The sequence below is a fragment of the Pleurodeles waltl genome, chromosome 4_2 (genome assembly GCF_031143425.1).
Source record: "Pleurodeles waltl isolate 20211129_DDA chromosome 4_2, aPleWal1.hap1.20221129, whole genome shotgun sequence".
Taxonomy (NCBI): Eukaryota; Metazoa; Chordata; class Amphibia; order Caudata; family Salamandridae; genus Pleurodeles; species Pleurodeles waltl.
The window spans coordinates 807,112,274-807,131,147 of NC_090443.1; the positions used below are offsets into that span (position 1 = coordinate 807,112,274).

General features: G+C 49.4%; 1 protein-coding gene across 2 annotated transcripts in view; it reads left to right on the plus strand.

Moving 5' to 3' along the window:
- The window catches only part of SERBP1 (SERPINE1 mRNA binding protein 1), a 221,264-nt gene that overhangs the window by 156,372 nt on the left and 46,018 nt on the right, over positions 1–18,874 (plus strand). For both annotated transcript variants that reach the window (XM_069232469.1, XM_069232468.1), the window contains exon 8: positions 12,928–13,041. In XM_069232469.1, the coding sequence (XP_069088570.1) occupies positions 12,928–13,041 (114 nt within the window). The remainder of the gene's footprint in view (positions 1–12,927; positions 13,042–18,874) is intronic.

Sequence of the window (18,874 nt, forward strand, 5' to 3'; positions counted from 1 at the left end):
GTCGCCATGATGACTTCGGGAGTAGTACATAGACGTTTTGCTTGAGTTAGCTATTCACATTTTAACTGCGAACCAGACTTTTCTTGCCACATAAACTAAAACAGTTTCACATAAGCGAGCCCACGGCCACCATGAAGTGACAGACGCTCAAATGGAAACAAGTTTGCTCGCAGTGAAACGTATTGGCAAACGTGCAGTTAGCCATGTAACCAGCAAAAGTGCAATTAGCCATGTAACAGGGTTGAGGTCATACAAAGCGCTTGACTACTGCCCAGCGAGATCGCGCTGCCTGCGAAATAAAAAAGTCCAGGAACCATATGGAAAACATGGCACCTCATATGTTTTCAGTAGTTGGCCGGTGTGCTCGGAGGGCTAAACTGGTAAAAAGGCATGTGTGCATGCCTTCCACTAATGAAATGAAGTGAATTTTAAAATGCAAGCCCATGAACCCATCAAACTTATGGGCATGGTTAAAATCCCACAGAGATTACACCAGGGACAGAGCTCTTTGCGCTCGGCTTTAAAAAAAAAAGGAAAGAGGGAAAACCAGAAAGCAAAAACAGGAAAAAGGATCCAAACATGGCTACCACACACAAGAATTCCCAAGACAATCTGACGTCATGCGGGGACGGACCTAATACCAAATGGTGGTCCACGCCCAAAGAACAGACAATTATGTATCCAACCACTAGATGGCGGTATGTTGCACAGCTTGTGAATCCAGAAAACTCGTCAGGCTTGCAAAGTTACTCCTAGTGGTAAGTAATCATTTCGTTATAATGCACTTTTCTCCATTAAGGTTTTGCATAACACAATGCAGTTTCTGACACCTTGTTAAAATTTGATGTTTTGGAAAGTTGGTGATGAGTTTTATGTAATGTTTAGATTGGTGAATGGTGGTGTGTGTAGTCCAAACCGTGCCCTTCCTCTGGCTTTGGTATATTCAGAATTTTGGGCCATCCTCAGTTATGATGTTGAAATTTATCTTGCCACAATACTATTTCTGCTGTTGTCCCGCTTATAGTGCAAGCGCCCCCCCCCCTCCCATTGTAGGGCCTGGAGCACATTAAGTCAGTCAGTAGGCTGTTATTGTAAAGTAAATGACTTTTTAATTAATTCTTTCCATTTTCTTGACAGAAATGTCAAACTGAGAAGCACTGCCATTTTTCAAGGGGAAACGTTTAAAAAGAGTAACAGAGCCTGATTGTAGGAAGTTGGCTCTGTATGTGCTATTTCAAAGTAAGGAATAGCATGCACAGAGTCCAAGGGTTCCCCTTAGAGGTAAAATAGTGGTAAAAATAGATAATACTAATGCTCTATTTTGTGGTAGTGTGGTCGAGCAGTAGGCTTATCCAAGGAGTAGTGTTAAGCATTTGTTGTACATACACATAGACAATAAATGAGGTACACACACTCAGAGACAAATCCAGCCGATAGGTTTTTGTATAGAAAAATATCTTTTCTTAGTTTATTTTAAGAACCACAGGTTCAAATTCTACATGTAATAGCTCATTCGAAAGGTATTGCAGGTAAGTACTTTAGGAACTTCAAATCATCAAAATTGCATGTATACTTTTCAAGTTATTCACAAATAGCTGTTTTAAAAGTGGACACTTAGTGCAATTTTCACAGTTCCTAGGGGAGGTAAGTATTTGTTAGTTTTACCAGGTAAGTAAGACACTTACAGGGTTCAGTTCTTGGTCCAAGGTAGCCCACCGTTGGGGGTTCAGAGCAACCCCAAAGTCACCACACCAGCAGCTCAGGGCCGGTCAGGTGCAGAGTTCAAAGTGGTGCCCAAAACACATAGGCTAGAATGGAGAGAAGGGGGTGCCCCGATTCCGGTCTGCTTGCAGGTAAGTACCCGCGTCTTCGGAGGGCAGACCAGGGGGGTTTTGTAGGGCACCGGGGGGGACACAAGTCCACACAGAAATTTCACCCTCAGCAGCGCGGGGGCGGCCGGGTGCAGTGTAGAAACAAGCGTCGGGTTTGTAATGGAAGTCAATGGGAGATCTAGGGATCTCTTCAGCGCTGCAGGCAGGCAAGGGGGGGGTTCCTCGGGGAAACCTCCACTTGGGCAAGGGAGAGGGACTCCTGGGGGTCACTCCTCCAGTGAAAGTCCGGTCCTTCAGGTCCTGGGGGCTGCGGGTGCAGGGTCTCTCCCAGGTGTCGGGACTTAGGATTCAAAGAGTCGCGGTCAGGGGAAGCCTCGGGATTCCCTCTGCAGGCGGCGCTGTGGGGGCTCAGGGGGGACAGGTTTTTGTACTCACAGTCTTAGAGTAGTCCTGGGGTCCCTCCTGAGGTGTTGGATCGCCACCAGCCGAGTCGGGGTCGCCGGGTGCAGTGTTGCAAGTCTCACGCCTTTTGCGGGGAGCTTGCAGGGTTCTTTAAAGCTGCTGGAAACAAAGTTGCAGCCTTTCTTGGAGCAGGTCCGCTGTCCTCGGGAGTTTCTTGTCTTTTCGAAGCAGGGGCAGTCCTCAGAGGATGTCGAGGTCGCTGGTCCCTTTGGAAGGCGTCGCTGGAGCAGGATCTTTGGAAGGCAGGAGACAGGCCGGTGAGTTTCTGGAGCCAAGGCAGTTGTCGTCTTCTGGTCTTCCTCTGCAGGGGTTTTTCAGCTAGGCAGTCCTTCTTCTTGTAGTTGCAGGAATCTAATCTTCTAGGGTTCAGGGTAGCCCTTAAATACTAAATTTAAGGGCGTGTTTAGGTCTGGGGGGTTAGTAGCCAATGGCTACTAGCCCTGAGGGTGGGTACACCCTCTTTGTGCCTCCTCCCAAGGGGAGGGGGTCACAATCCTAACCCTATTGGGGGAATCCTCCATCTGCAAGATGGAGGATTTCTAAAAGTCAGAGTCACCTCAGCTCAGGACACCTTAGGGGCTGTCCTGACTGGCCAGTGACTCCTCCTTGTTGCTTTCTTTGTTCCCTCCAGCCTTGCCGCCAAAAGTGGGGGCCGTGGCCGGAGGGGGCGGGCAACTCCACTAAGCTGGAGTGCCCTGCTGGGCTGTGACAAAGGGGTGAGCCTTTGAGGCTCACCGCCAGGTGTCACAGCTCCTGCCTGGGGGAGGTGTTAGCATCTCCACCCAGTGCAGGCTTTGTTACTGGCCTCAGAGTGACAAAGGCACTCTCCCCATGGGGCCAGCAACATGTCTCTGGTGTGGCAGGCTGCTGGAACTAGTCAGCCTACACAGACAGTCGGTTAAGTTTCAGGGGGCACCTCTAAGGTGCCCTCTGTGGTGTATTTTACAATAAAATGTACACTGGCATCAGTGTGCATTTATTGTGCTGAGAAGTTTGATACCAAACTTCCCAGTTTTCAGTGTAGCCATTATGGTGCTGTGGAGTTCGTGTTTGACAGACTCCCAGACCATATACTCTTATGGCTACCCTGCACTTACAATGTCTAAGGTTTTGTTTAGACACTGTAGGGGTACCATGCTCATGCACTGGTACCCTCACCTATGGTATAGTGCACCCTGCCTTAGGGCTGTAAGGCCTGCTAGAGGGGTGTCTTACCTATACTGCATAGGCAGTGAGAGGCTGGCATGGCACCCTGAGGGGAGTGCCATGTCGACTTACTCGTTTGGTCCTCACTAGCACACACAAGCTGGCAAGCAGTGTGTCTGTGCTGAGTGAGAGGTCTCCAGGGTGGCATAAGACATGCTGCATCCCTTAGAGACCTTCCTTGGCATCAGGGCCCTTGGTACTAGAAGTACCAGTTACAAGGGACTTATCTGGAGGCCAGGGTCTGCCAATTGTGGATACAAAAGTACAGGTTAGGGAAAGAACACTGGTGCTGGGGCCTGGTTAGCAGGCCTCAGCACACTTTCAATTGTAAACATAGCATCAGCAAAGGCAAAAAGTCAGGGGGCAACCATGCCAAGGAGGCATTTCCTTACACAACCCCCCCCCAAACGAAAGAGGATGAGACTAACCTTTCCCAAGAGAGTCTTCATTTTCTAAGTGGAAGAACCTGGAAAGGCCATCTGCATTGGCATGGGCAGTCCCAGGTCTGTGTTCCACTATAAAGTCCATTCCCTGTAGGGAGATGGACCACCTCAACAGTTTAGGATTTTCACCTTTCATTTGCATCAGCCATTTGAGAGGTCTGTGGTCAGTTTGAACTAGGAAGTGAGTCCCAAAGAGGTATGGTCTCAGCTTCTTCAGGGACCAAACCACAGCAAAGGCCTCCCTCTCAATGGCACTCCAACGCTGCTCCCTGGGGAGTAACCTCCTGCTAATGAAAGCAACAGGCTGGTCAAGGCCATCATCATTTGTTTGGGACAAAACTGCCCCTATCCCATGTTCAGAGGCATCAGTCTGCACAATGAACTGCTTAGAATAATCTGGAGCTTTGAGAACTGGTGCTGAGCACATTGCTTGTTTCAGGGTGTCAAAGGCCTGTTGGCAGTCCACAGTCCAGTTCACTTTCTTGGGCATTTTCTTGGAGGTGAGCTCAGTGAGGGCTGTCACAATGGATCCATATCCCTTCACAAACCTCCTGTAGTACCCAGTCAAGCCAAGGAATGCCCTGACTTGAGTCTGGGTTTTTGGAGCTACCCAGTCCAGAATGGTCTGGATCTTGGGTTGGAGTGGCTGAACTTGGCCTCCACCTACAAGGTGGCCCAAGTAAACCACAGTTCCCTGCCCTATCTGGCATTTGGATGCCTTGATAGAGAGGCCTGCAGATTGCAGAGCCTTCAAAACCTTCTTCAGGTGGACCAGGTGATCCTGCCAGGTGGAGCTAAAGACAGCAATATCATCAAGATAAGCTGTGCTAAAGGACTCCAAGCCAGCAAGGACTTGATTCACCAACCTTTGGAAGGTGGCAGGGGCATTCTTTAAACCAAAGGGCATAACAGTAAACTGATAATGCCCATCAGGTGTGGAGAATGCTGTCTTTTCTTTTGCTCCAGGCGCCATTTTTATTTGCCAGTACCCTGCTGTCAAGTCAAAGGTACTTAGAAATTTGGCAGCACCTAACTTATCAATGAGCTCATCAGCTCTTGGAATTGGATGGGCATCTGTCTTGGTGACAGAGTTGAGCCCTCTGTAGTCCACACAAAACCTCATCTCTTTCTTTCCATCTTTGGTGTGAGGTTTGGGGACTAAGACCACTGGGCTAGCCCAGGGGCTGTCAGAGCGCTCAATCACTCCCAATTCCAGCATCTTGTGGACTTCCATCTTGATGCTTTCCTTAACATGGTCAGACTGTCTGAAGATTTTGTTCTTGACAGGCATGCTGTCTCCTGTGTCCACATCATGGGTACACAGGTGTGTCTGACCAGGGGTTAGGGAGAAAAGCTCAGGAAACTGTTGTAGGACTCTCCTACAATCAGCCTGCTGTTGGCCAGAGAGGGTGTCTGAGTAGATCACTCCATCTACTGTGCCATCTTTTGGGTCTGATGACAGAAGATCAGGGAGAGGTTCACTCTCTGCCTCCTGATCCTCATCTGTTACCATTAACAGATTCACATCAGCCCTGTCATGGAAGAGCTTAAGGCGGTTCACATGGATCACCCTCTTGGGGCTCCTGCTTGTGCCCAGGTCCACCAGGTAGGTGACCTGACTCTTCCTCTCTAGCACTGGGTAAGGGCCACTCCATTTGTCCTGGAGTGCCCTGGGAGCCACAGGCTCCAGAACCCAGACTTTCTGCCCTGGTTGGAACTCAACCAGTGCAGCCTTTTGGTCATACCAAAACTTCTGGAGTTGTTGGCTGGCCTCAAGGTTTTTGGTTGCCTTTTCCATGTACTCTGCCATTCTAGAGCGAAGGCCAAGTACATAGTCCACTATGTCCTGTTTAGGCTCATGGAGAGGTCTCTCCCAGCCTTCTTTAACAAGGGCAAGTGGTCCCCTTACAGGATGACCAAACAGAAGTTCAAAGGGTGAGAACCCTACTCCCTTCTGTGGTACCTCCCTGTAAGCGAAAAGCAGACATGGCAGGAGGACATCCCATCTCCTTTTGAGTTTTTCTGGGAGCCCCATGATCATGCCCTTTAATGTCTTGTTGAATCTCTCAACTAAGCCATTAGTTTGTGGATGGTAAGGTGTAGTGAATTTATAAGTCACTCCACACTCATTCCACATGTGCTTTAGGTATGCTGACATGAAGTTGGTACCTCTGTCAGACACCACCTCCTTAGGGAAACCCACTCTGGTAAAGATACCAATGAGGGCCTTGGCTACTGCAGGGGCAGTAGTCGACCTAAGGGGAATAGCTTCAGGATACCTGGTAGCATGATCCACTACTACCAGGATATACATATTTCCTGAGGCTGTGGGAGGTTCCAGTGGACCAACTATGTCCACACCCACTCTTTCAAAGGGCACCCCCACCACAGGAAGTGGAATGAGGGGGGCCTTTGGATGCCCACCTGTCTTACCACTGGCTTGACAGGTGGGGCAGGAGAGGCAAAACTCCTTAACCATGTTGGACATATTGGGCCAGTAGAAGTGGTTGACTAACCTCTCCCACGTCTTGGTTTGTCCCAAATGTCCAGCAAGGGGAATGTCATGGGCCAATGTTAGGATGAACTCTCTGAACAGCTGAGGCACTACCACTCTCCTAGTGGCACCAGGTTTGGGGTCTCTGGCCTCAGTGTACAGGAGCCCATCTTCCCAATAGACCCTATGTGTTCCATTTTTCTTGCCTTTGGACTCTTCAGCAGCTTGCTGCCTAAGGCCTTCAAGAGAGGGACAGGTTTCTTGTCCCTTACACAGCTCCTCCCTTGAGGGTCCCCCTGGGCCTAAGAGCTCAACCTGATAAGGTTCAAGCTCCAAAGGCTCAGTTCCCTCAGAGGGCAGAACTTCTTCCTGAGAAGAGAGGTTCCCTTTCTTTTGCTGTGTTGCAGTTGGTTTCCCAACTGACTTTCCTGTTCTCTTGGTAGGCTGGGCCATTTTTCCAGACTCCAGCTCTACTTTTTCACCCTGTGCCTTGCATTGTGCTCTTGTTTTCACACACACCAGTTCAGGGATACCCAGCATTGCTGCATGGGTTTTTAGCTCTACCTCAGCCCATGCTGAGGACTCCAGGTCATTTCCAAGCAGACAGTCCACTGGGATATTTGAGGAGACCACCACCTGCTTCAGGCCATTGACCCCTCCCCATTCTAAAGTAACCATTGCCATGGGATGTACTTTTCTCTGATTGTCAGCGTTGGTGACTGTGTAAGTTTTTCCAGTCAGGTATTGGCCAGGGGAAACCAGTTTCTCTGTCACCATGGTGACACTGGCACCTGTATCCCTCAGGCCCTCTATTCTAGTCCCATTAATTAAGAGTTGCTGTCTGTATTTTTGCATGTTAGGCGGCCAGACAGCTAGTGTGGCTAAATCCACCCCACCCTCAGAAACTAGAGTAGCTTCAGTGTGGACCCTGATTTGCTCTGGGCACACTGTTGATCCCACTTGGAGACTAGCCATACCAGTGTTACCTGGATGGGAGTTTGGAGTGGAACCTTTCTTGGGACAGGCCTTGTCTCCAGTTTGGTGTCCATGCTGTTTACAGCTATGACACCAGGCCTTTTTGGGATCAAAGTTTTTACCCTTGTACCCATTGTTTTGTGAAGAGGCTCTGGGCCCACCCTCCTGTGCAGGTTTTTGGGGGCCTGTGGAAGACTCTTTACTATTTTTAGTTTTGGTTGTCTCATCACCCTTCTGCTGGGGAGTCTTCGTGACCCCTTTCTTTTGGTCACCCCCTGTTGAAGTCTTGGACACCCTTGTCTTGACCCAATGGTCCGCCTTCTTTCCCAATTCTTGGGGAGAAATTGGTCCTAGGTCTACCAGATGCTGATGCAGTTTATCATTGAAACAATTACTTAACAGGTGTTCTTTCACAAATAAATTGTACAGCCCATCATAATTACTTACACCACTGCCTTGAATCCAACCATCTAGTGTTTTCACTGAGTAGTCAACAAAGTCAACCCAGGTCTGGCTCGAGGATTTTTGAGCCCCCCTGAACCTAATCCTGTACTCCTCAGTGGAGAATCCAAAGCCCTCAATCAGGGTACCCTTCATGAGGTCATAAGATTCTGCATCTTGTCCAGAGAGTGTGAGGAGTCTATCCCTACACTTTCCTGTGAACATTTCCCAAAGGAGAGCACCCCAGTGAGATCTGTTCACTTTTCTGGTTACACAAGCCCTCTCAAAAGCTGTGAACCATTTGGTGATGTCATCACCATCTTCATATTTAGTTACAATCCCTTTGGGGATTTTCAACATGTCAGGAGAATCTCTGACCCTATTTATGTTGCTGCCACCATTGATGGGTCCTAGGCCCATCTCTTGTCTTTCCCTCTCTATGGCTAGGATCTGTCTTTCCAAAGCCAATCTTTTGGCCATCCTGGCTAACTGGATGTCCTCTTCACTGGAGTTATCCTCAGTGATTTCAGAGTTGTTGGTCCCTCCTGTGAGGGAACCAGCATCTCTGACTATTATTTGTGGAGTCAGGGCTTGAGAAGCCCTGCTCTCCCTAAGTAGGACTGGAGGGGGGGAATTTCCCTCCAAGTCACTATCTTCATCCTCTGAGTTGCCATCCTCAGAGGGGTTGGCCTTTTCAAACTCTGCCAAAAGCTCCTGGAGCTGTACTTTGGTAGGTTTGGGGCCCATTGCTATTTTCTTTAGTTTACAGAGTGACCTTAGCTCTCTCATCTGTAGATGGAGGTAAGGTGTGGTGTCGAGTTCCACCACATTCACATCTGTGCTAGACATTATGCTTCTAAAAGTTGGAATACTTTTTAAGAAACTAAAACTGGTTCTAGAATCTAATTCAAACTTTTACAAACTTTTAAACTCTAAAAGAAATGCTAAACAGGATCTAACACAAGGCCCTAGCAGGTCTTTTAAGAATTTAGAAAACTTTTCAAATTGCAAAAATCAATTTCTAATGACAATTTTGGAATTTGTCGTGTGATCAGGTATTGGCTGAGTAGTCCAGCAAATGCAAAGTCTTGTACCCCACCGCTGATCCACCAATGTAGGAAGTTGGCTCTGTATGTGCTATTTCAAAGTAAGGAATAGCATGCACAGAGTCCAAGGGTTCCCCTTAGAGGTAAAATAGTGGTAAAAATAGATAATACTAATGCTCTATTTTGTGGTAGTGTGGTCGAGCAGTAGGCTTATCCAAGGAGTAGTGTTAAGCATTTGTTGTACATACACATAGACAATAAATGAGGTACACACACTCAGAGACAAATCCAGCCGATAGGTTTTTGTATAGAAAAATATCTTTTCTTAGTTTATTTTAAGAACCACAGGTTCAAATTCTACATGTAATAGCTCATTCGAAAGGTATTGCAGGTAAGTACTTTAGGAACTTCAAATCATCAAAATTGCATGTATACTTTTCAAGTTATTCACAAATAGCTGTTTTAAAAGTGGACACTTAGTGCAATTTTCACAGTTCCTAGGGGAGGTAAGTATTTGTTAGTTTTACCAGGTAAGTAAGACACTTACAGGGTTCAGTTCTTGGTCCAAGGTAGCCCACCGTTGGGGGTTCAGAGCAACCCCAAAGTCACCACACCAGCAGCTCAGGGCCGGTCAGGTGCAGAGTTCAAAGTGGTGCCCAAAACACATAGGCTAGAATGGAGAGAAGGGGGTGCCCCGATTCCGGTCTGCTTGCAGGTAAGTACCCGCGTCTTCGGAGGGCAGACCAGGGGGGTTTTGTAGGGCACCGGGGGGGACACAAGTCCACACAGAAATTTCACCCTCAGCAGCGCGGGGGCGGCCGGGTGCAGTGTAGAAACAAGCGTCGGGTTTGTAATGGAAGTCAATGGGAGATCTAGGGATCTCTTCAGCGCTGCAGGCAGGCAAGGGGGGGGTTCCTCGGGGAAACCTCCACTTGGGCAAGGGAGAGGGACTCCTGGGGGTCACTCCTCCAGTGAAAGTCCGGTCCTTCAGGTCCTGGGGGCTGCGGGTGCAGGGTCTCTCCCAGGTGTCGGGACTTAGGATTCAAAGAGTCGCGGTCAGGGGAAGCCTCGGGATTCCCTCTGCAGGCGGCGCTGTGGGGGCTCAGGGGGGACAGGTTTTTGTACTCACAGTCTTAGAGTAGTCCTGGGGTCCCTCCTGAGGTGTTGGATCGCCACCAGCCGAGTCGGGGTCGCCGGGTGCAGTGTTGCAAGTCTCACGCCTTTTGCGGGGAGCTTGCAGGGTTCTTTAAAGCTGCTGGAAACAAAGTTGCAGCCTTTCTTGGAGCAGGTCCGCTGTCCTCGGGAGTTTCTTGTCTTTTCGAAGCAGGGGCAGTCCTCAGAGGATGTCGAGGTCGCTGGTCCCTTTGGAAGGCGTCGCTGGAGCAGGATCTTTGGAAGGCAGGAGACAGGCCGGTGAGTTTCTGGAGCCAAGGCAGTTGTCGTCTTCTGGTCTTCCTCTGCAGGGGTTTTTCAGCTAGGCAGTCCTTCTTCTTGTAGTTGCAGGAATCTAATCTTCTAGGGTTCAGGGTAGCCCTTAAATACTAAATTTAAGGGCGTGTTTAGGTCTGGGGGGTTAGTAGCCAATGGCTACTAGCCCTGAGGGTGGGTACACCCTCTTTGTGCCTCCTCCCAAGGGGAGGGGGTCACAATCCTAACCCTATTGGGGGAATCCTCCATCTGCAAGATGGAGGATTTCTAAAAGTCAGAGTCACCTCAGCTCAGGACACCTTAGGGGCTGTCCTGACTGGCCAGTGACTCCTCCTTGTTGCTTTCTTTGTTCCCTCCAGCCTTGCCGCCAAAAGTGGGGGCCGTGGCCGGAGGGGGCGGGCAACTCCACTAAGCTGGAGTGCCCTGCTGGGCTGTGACAAAGGGGTGAGCCTTTGAGGCTCACCGCCAGGTGTCACAGCTCCTGCCTGGGGGAGGTGTTAGCATCTCCACCCAGTGCAGGCTTTGTTACTGGCCTCAGAGTGACAAAGGCACTCTCCCCATGGGGCCAGCAACATGTCTCTGGTGTGGCAGGCTGCTGGAACTAGTCAGCCTACACAGACAGTCGGTTAAGTTTCAGGGGGCACCTCTAAGGTGCCCTCTGTGGTGTATTTTACAATAAAATGTACACTGGCATCAGTGTGCATTTATTGTGCTGAGAAGTTTGATACCAAACTTCCCAGTTTTCAGTGTAGCCATTATGGTGCTGTGGAGTTCGTGTTTGACAGACTCCCAGACCATATACTCTTATGGCTACCCTGCACTTACAATGTCTAAGGTTTTGTTTAGACACTGTAGGGGTACCATGCTCATGCACTGGTACCCTCACCTATGGTATAGTGCACCCTGCCTTAGGGCTGTAAGGCCTGCTAGAGGGGTGTCTTACCTATACTGCATAGGCAGTGAGAGGCTGGCATGGCACCCTGAGGGGAGTGCCATGTCGACTTACTCGTTTGGTCCTCACTAGCACACACAAGCTGGCAAGCAGTGTGTCTGTGCTGAGTGAGAGGTCTCCAGGGTGGCATAAGACATGCTGCATCCCTTAGAGACCTTCCTTGGCATCAGGGCCCTTGGTACTAGAAGTACCAGTTACAAGGGACTTATCTGGAGGCCAGGGTCTGCCAATTGTGGATACAAAAGTACAGGTTAGGGAAAGAACACTGGTGCTGGGGCCTGGTTAGCAGGCCTCAGCACACTTTCAATTGTAAACATAGCATCAGCAAAGGCAAAAAGTCAGGGGGCAACCATGCCAAGGAGGCATTTCCTTACACTGATGAACTGCAATTTTTATTGCTGAAATGTATCAAAGATAGAAGTTGTATTCCAACTTTCCTCATGCTGATAGTGGTTTTTGCTCCCACTCCTATAAATGGAGACGCGAGTGCTGGGCCCTGTGATTTTTGCTTTCTGCAACAACAAAAAAAAAGGAAAGAAATGTCTTATTTGAAAGTGTGGAAGCGCACACTCAAATGTTCTTAGTGACATCTCTGTGGTCCTGTCTGTAGTTGACGGTTGCAGCCAGTTGTGAAGAAAGCAGTTTGAAATATTAGTGTAATTGAACTATCCCTTTCTGTGCTATGAAAGGTAACCCAACCTGGGCCCAGATGCAGCAAAGGATCACTCAGGGTAGCAAAAGGACAACACAGTCCTTAAGTCAGATTTACCATGCCTCGCAAGACCACCTTGGGTGGTTCTATGTGGCTTGGTAAATCTGGAATAACGAAAGGCAAGTTGCTGCCTTGCGTTATTCTGTCCCAGGATCCCACACAGGTTTATTTTGGCGTATTCCCTGATTTACTGAGATAAGTTAACCTTAGGAATGCATTTAAATTGTACCCCTTCCTGTTAGAGGCACAGCAAGGAGAAATATCCTTTATTCTCCTTATTTTTTTCCTTTCTGCAGCACAGTTTGAGCAATATATCTCTAAAGATTGTTTTGCTCAGGAAGGTGTCCATGGCTCAAGGAGATTTGTGTTGGTGCTAGGTAACACACAGTACGCTAGAACAGGGAGCAGGAATGCGTTTTCTATTAATGAATATGGCGCATTCCTGCCCTCTCCATTTGATGCTGTGAAGAGCAGCAAGTTGTCTTGCTACGCTCCATCAAATATTGATAACTCTGGCCTCTAGTGTTGTAGTATGCCTGGCTTCTCCCAACAACCAGATTTGTTTTTTTTTATTCCCACTACAGTGGGTAAATATGAGTTCGATGGCATGTGTAGCTGCAGATACACATGTTGTGCATAGCCCGCCATCTGGTGTTGGGTCGGAGTGTTACAAGTTGTTTTTCTTCGAAGAAGTCTTTCGAGTCTACTTGCCGATTTTGTTTAGGTCTGTGGGTTTCTTGCTTCAGCTTTTCTTTTACATCTGTTTACTTTGGCACCTATATCTTCCTCAGCTGGGATCATGTAAAGCAATCTGGTGTTACAAAAACATGTTTGACGGTTTTGGGGTTTAAGGGTAATTAATTTGCCAGCATTGGAGGTTCCGACAACTGTTGGTAGCAAGTTGGATTCTCGACTAAATATGATTTTTCTTTCTAGATTTCACCCAGTGAACCAGGAGCTGCTCCATACCTTCCTGGGTCAGAGAAACCTTTCCCAGCCCATGATGCTAGGTCTGCAATGCCTGGAGGAATGCCTCGTTCTTTTGATGTTGTGAGTATTAATTTGTATTAAATTTGTCATGAGTGCAATCCGTAGGAAGCTGGCCCTCTATATGGTGCACTAAAGAGATGTACACCATGGAGCGTACAGTGGCTCCCCAATTGGTTTGCAGATGCAAAAGTAGATGGGACTAATGGTCAATTTTGTTGTAGTGTGGGCAAGCAGTTAAGTTTATCAGAGGGTAGTATTAAGCATTTGTTGTACTAAGAGGCAATAAAAGGCGCTCTCAAAGAAAAAATCCAAATCTGGAAAATAACACTTACTTTCAAATGTTTCAAACCCAAGGACTTCGTAATCAGGTAAGTACCTTTTCAGGCACAAATACTTTTCAGATTCAAAAATCAACACCGAGTTATTCAGTGTAAACCTATGGAGGAAAACAATGTTCAGCAAACAATGGGTCAACAACGACTTGCAATGCCAATCTCAAAGGTAAGGTATGTACTGGGCACTGATCAGAACCACACCAGCAGGTTACTCTGGGCAGCACTGGGGCAACCAGGTGCGGGGGTGCAATAAGGCATTGGGTGCCCAACGGTTTTCAATGGGATTTGGTCCTAGGGATAAACAGGCTGCAGACGTTGGCTAGGAAGCCAGTTTAGGACAAAAAGAGCAGGTAGGTTGTAGATGTTGGGTGCTCTGGGACATAGGGACACCTTTGGTCGTTTTTTCTAGAGCACTCCGGCGCAACAGATGCAGCGGTGTCCTTAGGTTTCTGGTTTCTGTGTCCGGGAGTACTCGTCGTCAAGGGGGTCCTGCGTGTTGAGGCTGCAGGTGTTGGAGTCCAGCAGGGGTGGGCCCAGGGTTGACTCTAGCTCAGAGGATCCTGGGTACATCGTTGGCACCTCAGATGGGGTCAGGAGCGATGGCTGCAGCGGTTGCTGGAGATGTCAGGTTTTCTCTCATAACAAGGCTGCGAGACAGGACCTGCATGCAGAGGTTGCAGGTAACCTGGAGTCAAAGAGGGGTGAAACCTGAGTGGACTCGGACTGTGGTCAGCTGGGGGAAACCTTGCTGGCACTGTTGGTTGGCCTCACCTCTGGTCGTGGACGTTTGGTGTAGAGGTCACTTCGGGTGTTGGGTCTTTGCTGGTCCAGAGGCTGCAGAGTCCTTTCTTGAGACGGAGTCTTTATGGACGGTAGGCAATCCTCCTGGGTTTCTTAGAAGCTCAGCTGCAGGACGATGTCTTTTTGGACAGTGTCTGTCGAGGTCAGCAGTCAGGCCGGTGGGGCTGGCACTAAGTCAGTTGTTTGTTCTACTTTTTCTCTTAAGCAGGTGTGACTCTTCTTTGTCCTTTGCTGCTTAGGTTGCCAGGAGCGGAGTTCTCGGGTGCCATCTAAATTTTCAGTGTTACAGGGAGTGTCGGGTGATAGCCACGTGGCTGCTCACCTTCAGGGTGACCGCACCCTTCTTAGGACCACTTCTGCTGGGAGGTGGACATAGCCCTAACCCTCGTGGCCTAATTCCTTCCAAACAAACACGGATGAATTTAAAATGTAGTATCCATTTCAGCTTGCTCACCTTAGAGGTAGGACTGGCATGACGTGGGTACACCTCCTAATCTGCCTAATTTTCCTGAAGGCTTTTGTCTCTGGCCCTTGAGAGCGCTGGCTCTCACGCTTGGCGGGGAGTCGGGCATATACACATCTATGGTGGCTGAACTGGTCAGGACCAATCAGTCAACCTGCTGGTAGGATTTCAGGGGGCACCTCTAAGTTGTTGATACTAAACACCCCCTATATTCAGATGCCATCGTGTAGATGGGAAACTCGTAGTGACCAGTTGTAGGAAGTTGGCTCTGTATGCACTATTTCAAAGTAAGGAATAGTATGCACAGAGTCCAAGGGTTCCCCTTAGAGGTAAGATAGTGGCAAAAAGAGATAATACTAATGCTCTATTTTGTGGTAGTGTGGTCGAGCAGTAGGCTTATCAAAGGAGTAGTGTTAAGCACTTGTTGTACATACACAAGCAATAAATGAGGAACACACACTCAAAGACAATTCCAGGCCAATAGGTTTTTGTATGGAAAAATATATGTTCGATGGCATCTGTCGCTGTAGATACGCATGTTCTGCAATAGCTCGCTGTAGGAAGTTGGCTCTGTATGTGCTATTTCAAAGTAAGGAATAGCATGCACAGAGTCCAAGGGTTCCCCTTAGAGGTAAAATAGTGGTAAAAATAGATAATACTAATGCTCTATTTTGTGGTAGTGTGGTCGAGCAGTAGGCTTATCCAAGGAGTAGTGTTAAGCATTTGTTGTACATACACATAGACAATAAATGAGGTACACACACTCAGAGACAAATCCAGCCAATAGGTTTTTATATAGAAAAATATCTTTTCTTAGTTTATTTTAAGAACCACAGGTTCAAATTCTACATGTAATATCTCATTCGAAAGGTATTGCAGGTAAGTACTTTAGGAACTTCAAATCATCAAAATTGCATGTATACTTTTCAAGTTATTCACAAATAGCTGTTTTAAAAGTGGACACTTAGTGCAATTTTCACAGTTCCTAGGGGAGGTAAGTATTTGTTAGGTTAACCAGGTAAGTAAGACACTTACAGGGCTTAGTTCTTGGTCCAAGGTAGCCCACCGTTGGGGGTTCAGAGCAACCCCAAAGTCACCACACCAGCAGCTCAGGGCCGGTCAGGTGCAGAGTTCAAAGTGGTGCCCAAAACACATAGGCTAGAATGGAGAGAAGGGGGTGCCCCGGTTCCGGTCTGCTTGCAGGTAAGTACCCGCGTCTTCGGAGGGCAGACCAGGGGGGTTTTGTAGGGCACCGGGGGGGACACCAGTCCACACAGAAATTTCACCCTCAGCAGCGCGGGGGCGGCCGGGTGCAGTGTAGGAACAGGCGTCGGGTTCGCAATGTTAGTCTATGAGAGATCTCGGGATCTCCTCAGCGCTGCAGGCAGGCAAGGGGGGGATTCCTCGGGGAAACCTCCACTTGGGCAAGGGCGAGGGACTCCTGGGGGTCACTTCTCCAGTGAAAGTCCGGTCCTTCAGGTCCTGGGGGCTGCGGGTGCAGGGTCTCTCCCAGGCGTCGGGACTTTAGGTTCAAAGAGTCGCGGTCAGGGGAAGCCTCGGGATTCCCTCTGCAGGCGGCGCTGTGGGGGCTCAGGGGGGACAGGTTTTGGTACTCACAGTATCAGAGTAGTCCTGGGGTCCCTCCTGAGGTGTTGGATCGCCACCAGCCGAGTCGGGGTCGCCGGGTGCAGTGTTGCAAGTCTCACGCTTCTTGCGGGGAGCTTGCAGGGTTCTTTAAAGCTGCTGGAAACAAAGTTGCAGCTTTTCTTGGAGCAGGTCCGCTGTCCTCGGGAGTTTCTTGTCTTTTCGAAGCAGGGGCAGTCCTCAGAGGATGTCGAGGTCGCTGGTCCCTTTGGAAGGCGTCGCTGGAGCAGGATCTTTGGAAGGCAGGAGACAGGCCGGTGAGTTTCTGGAGCCAAGGCAGTAGTCGTCTTCTGGTCTTCCTCTGCAGGGGTTTTCAGCTAGGCAGTCCTTCTTGTAGTTGCAGGAATCTAATTTTCTAGGGTTCAGGGTAGCCCTTAAATACTAAATTTAAGGGCGTGTTTAGGTCTGGGGGGTTAGTAGCCAATGGCTACTAGCCCTGAGGGTGGGTACACCCTCTTTGTGCCTCCTCCCAAGGGGAGGGGGTCACAATCCTAACCCTATTGGGGGAATCCTCCATCTGCAAGATGGAGGATTTCTAAAAGTCAGAGTCACCTCAGCTCAGGACACCTTAGGGGCTGTCCTGACTGGTCAGTGACTCCTCCTTGTTGCTTTCTTTGTTCCCTCCAGCCTTGCCGCCAAAAGTGGGGGCCGTGGCCGGAGGGGGCGGGCAACTCCACTAAGCTGGAGTGCCCTGCTGGGCTGTGACAAAGGGGTGAGCCTTTGAGGCTCACCGCCAGGTGTTACAGCTCCTGCCTGGGGGAGGTGTTAGCATCTCCACCCAGTGCAGGCTTTGTTACTGGCCTCAGAGTGACAAAGGCACTCTCCCCATGGGGCCAGCAACATGTCTCTAGTGTGGCAGGCTGCTGGAACTAGTCAGCCTACACAGACAGTCGGTTAAGTTTCAGGGGGCACCTCTAAGGTGCCCTCTGGGGTGTATTTTGCAATAAAATGTACACTGGCATCAGTGTGCATTTATTGTGCTGAGAAGTTTGATACCAAACTTCCCAGTTTTCAGTGTAGCCATTATGGTGCTGTGGAGTTCGTGTTTGACAAACTCCCAGACCATATACTCTTATGGCTACCCTGCACTTACAATGTCTAAGGTTTTGTTTAGACACTGTAGGGGTACCATGCTCATGCACTGGTACCCTCACCTATGGTATAGTGCACCCTGCCTTAGGGCTGTAAGGCCTGCTAGAGGGGTGTCTTACCTATACTGCATAGGCAGTGAGAGGCTGGCATGGCACCCTGAGGGGAGTGCCATGTCGACTTACTCGTTTTGTCCTCACCAGCACACACAAGCTGGCAAGCAGTGTGTCTGTGCTGAGTGAGAGGTCTCCAGGGTGGCATAAGACATGCTGCAGCCCTTAGAGACCTTTCTTGGCATCAGGGCCCTTGGTACTAGAAGTACCAGTTACAAGGGACTTATCTGGATGCCAGGGTCTGCCAATTGTGGATACAAAAGTACAGGTTAGGGAAAGAACACTGGTGCTGGGGCCTGGTTAGCAGGCCTCAGCACACTTTCAATTGTAAACATAGCATCAGCAAAGGCAAAAAGTCAGGGGGCAACCATGCCAAGGAGGCATTTCCTTACACTCGCCATCTGGTGTTGGGCCGGAGTGTTACAAGTTGTTTTTCTTCGAAGAAGTCTTTCGAGTCACGGGACCGAGTGACTCCTCCTTTTGTCTCCATTGCGCATGGGCGTCGACTCCATCTTCGATTGTTTTTTTTCCGCCATCGGGTTCGGACGTGTTCCTGTCGCTCCGAGTTTCGGAACGGAAAATTAGCTAATTTCGGAAGATTTTCGTCGGTATTGTTGCGTTCGGGATCGGCGTACTTACATTCAACACCGCATCGAAGATCGAAGAGCTCCGGTGCCCTTCGGGGTAGTTTTTCGATCCTCCGTCGGGGCCTGGTCGGCCCGACCGCGTGCTGAAGAACGCCGATGGAACGGACCCCGTTTCGTTTCTGCCCCAAATGCCACAATAAATACCCCTACACAGACCAACACTTGGTCTGCAACCTGTGCCTGTCACCTGAGCACAGCGAAGACACCTGCGAGGCCTGTCGTGCGTTCCGGTCCCGAAAAACACTCCGAGACCGTCGAGCCTGAAGACTTCAGATGGCGTCCGCACCGACAGCCCAACGGGAGTTCGAGGAACAGGAAGAGGAAGGTACCTTCTCGATCCAAGACTCAGACTCCGAAGGATTCGACGATACACAAACCGTGAGTAAGACGTCGAAAACCACACAGAGAAACATTTACAAGGCCCAGGGGACGCCACTGCCACCAGGCCATGGCTCGACCCATAAATTCGGTGACCGACCGTCGGCACCGAAAAAGGCCCAAACAGTGCCGAGATCGTCCGACTCCGGTCGAGACACCGGCACGCAGCCTTCTCGGGACCGAGAAAGTGCTGGAGACAAGCCTCGACACCGAGATGCCGGTGTGGACACGGCTCGACGCCGAGACAGCGGCACCGAAACAGATCGACGCCGAGAGGTTTCGGCCCCGAAAAGGAAAAAAGTCACCTCGGAGCCGAAAAAACACGCAGACAAAGTTTCGATGCCGAAACAAACTGCAAGCGACCCAGCTTCAGGCTCTTATACAGAAGAGCACTCGCTAACCTCCCAAATGCAGAAGCATAGG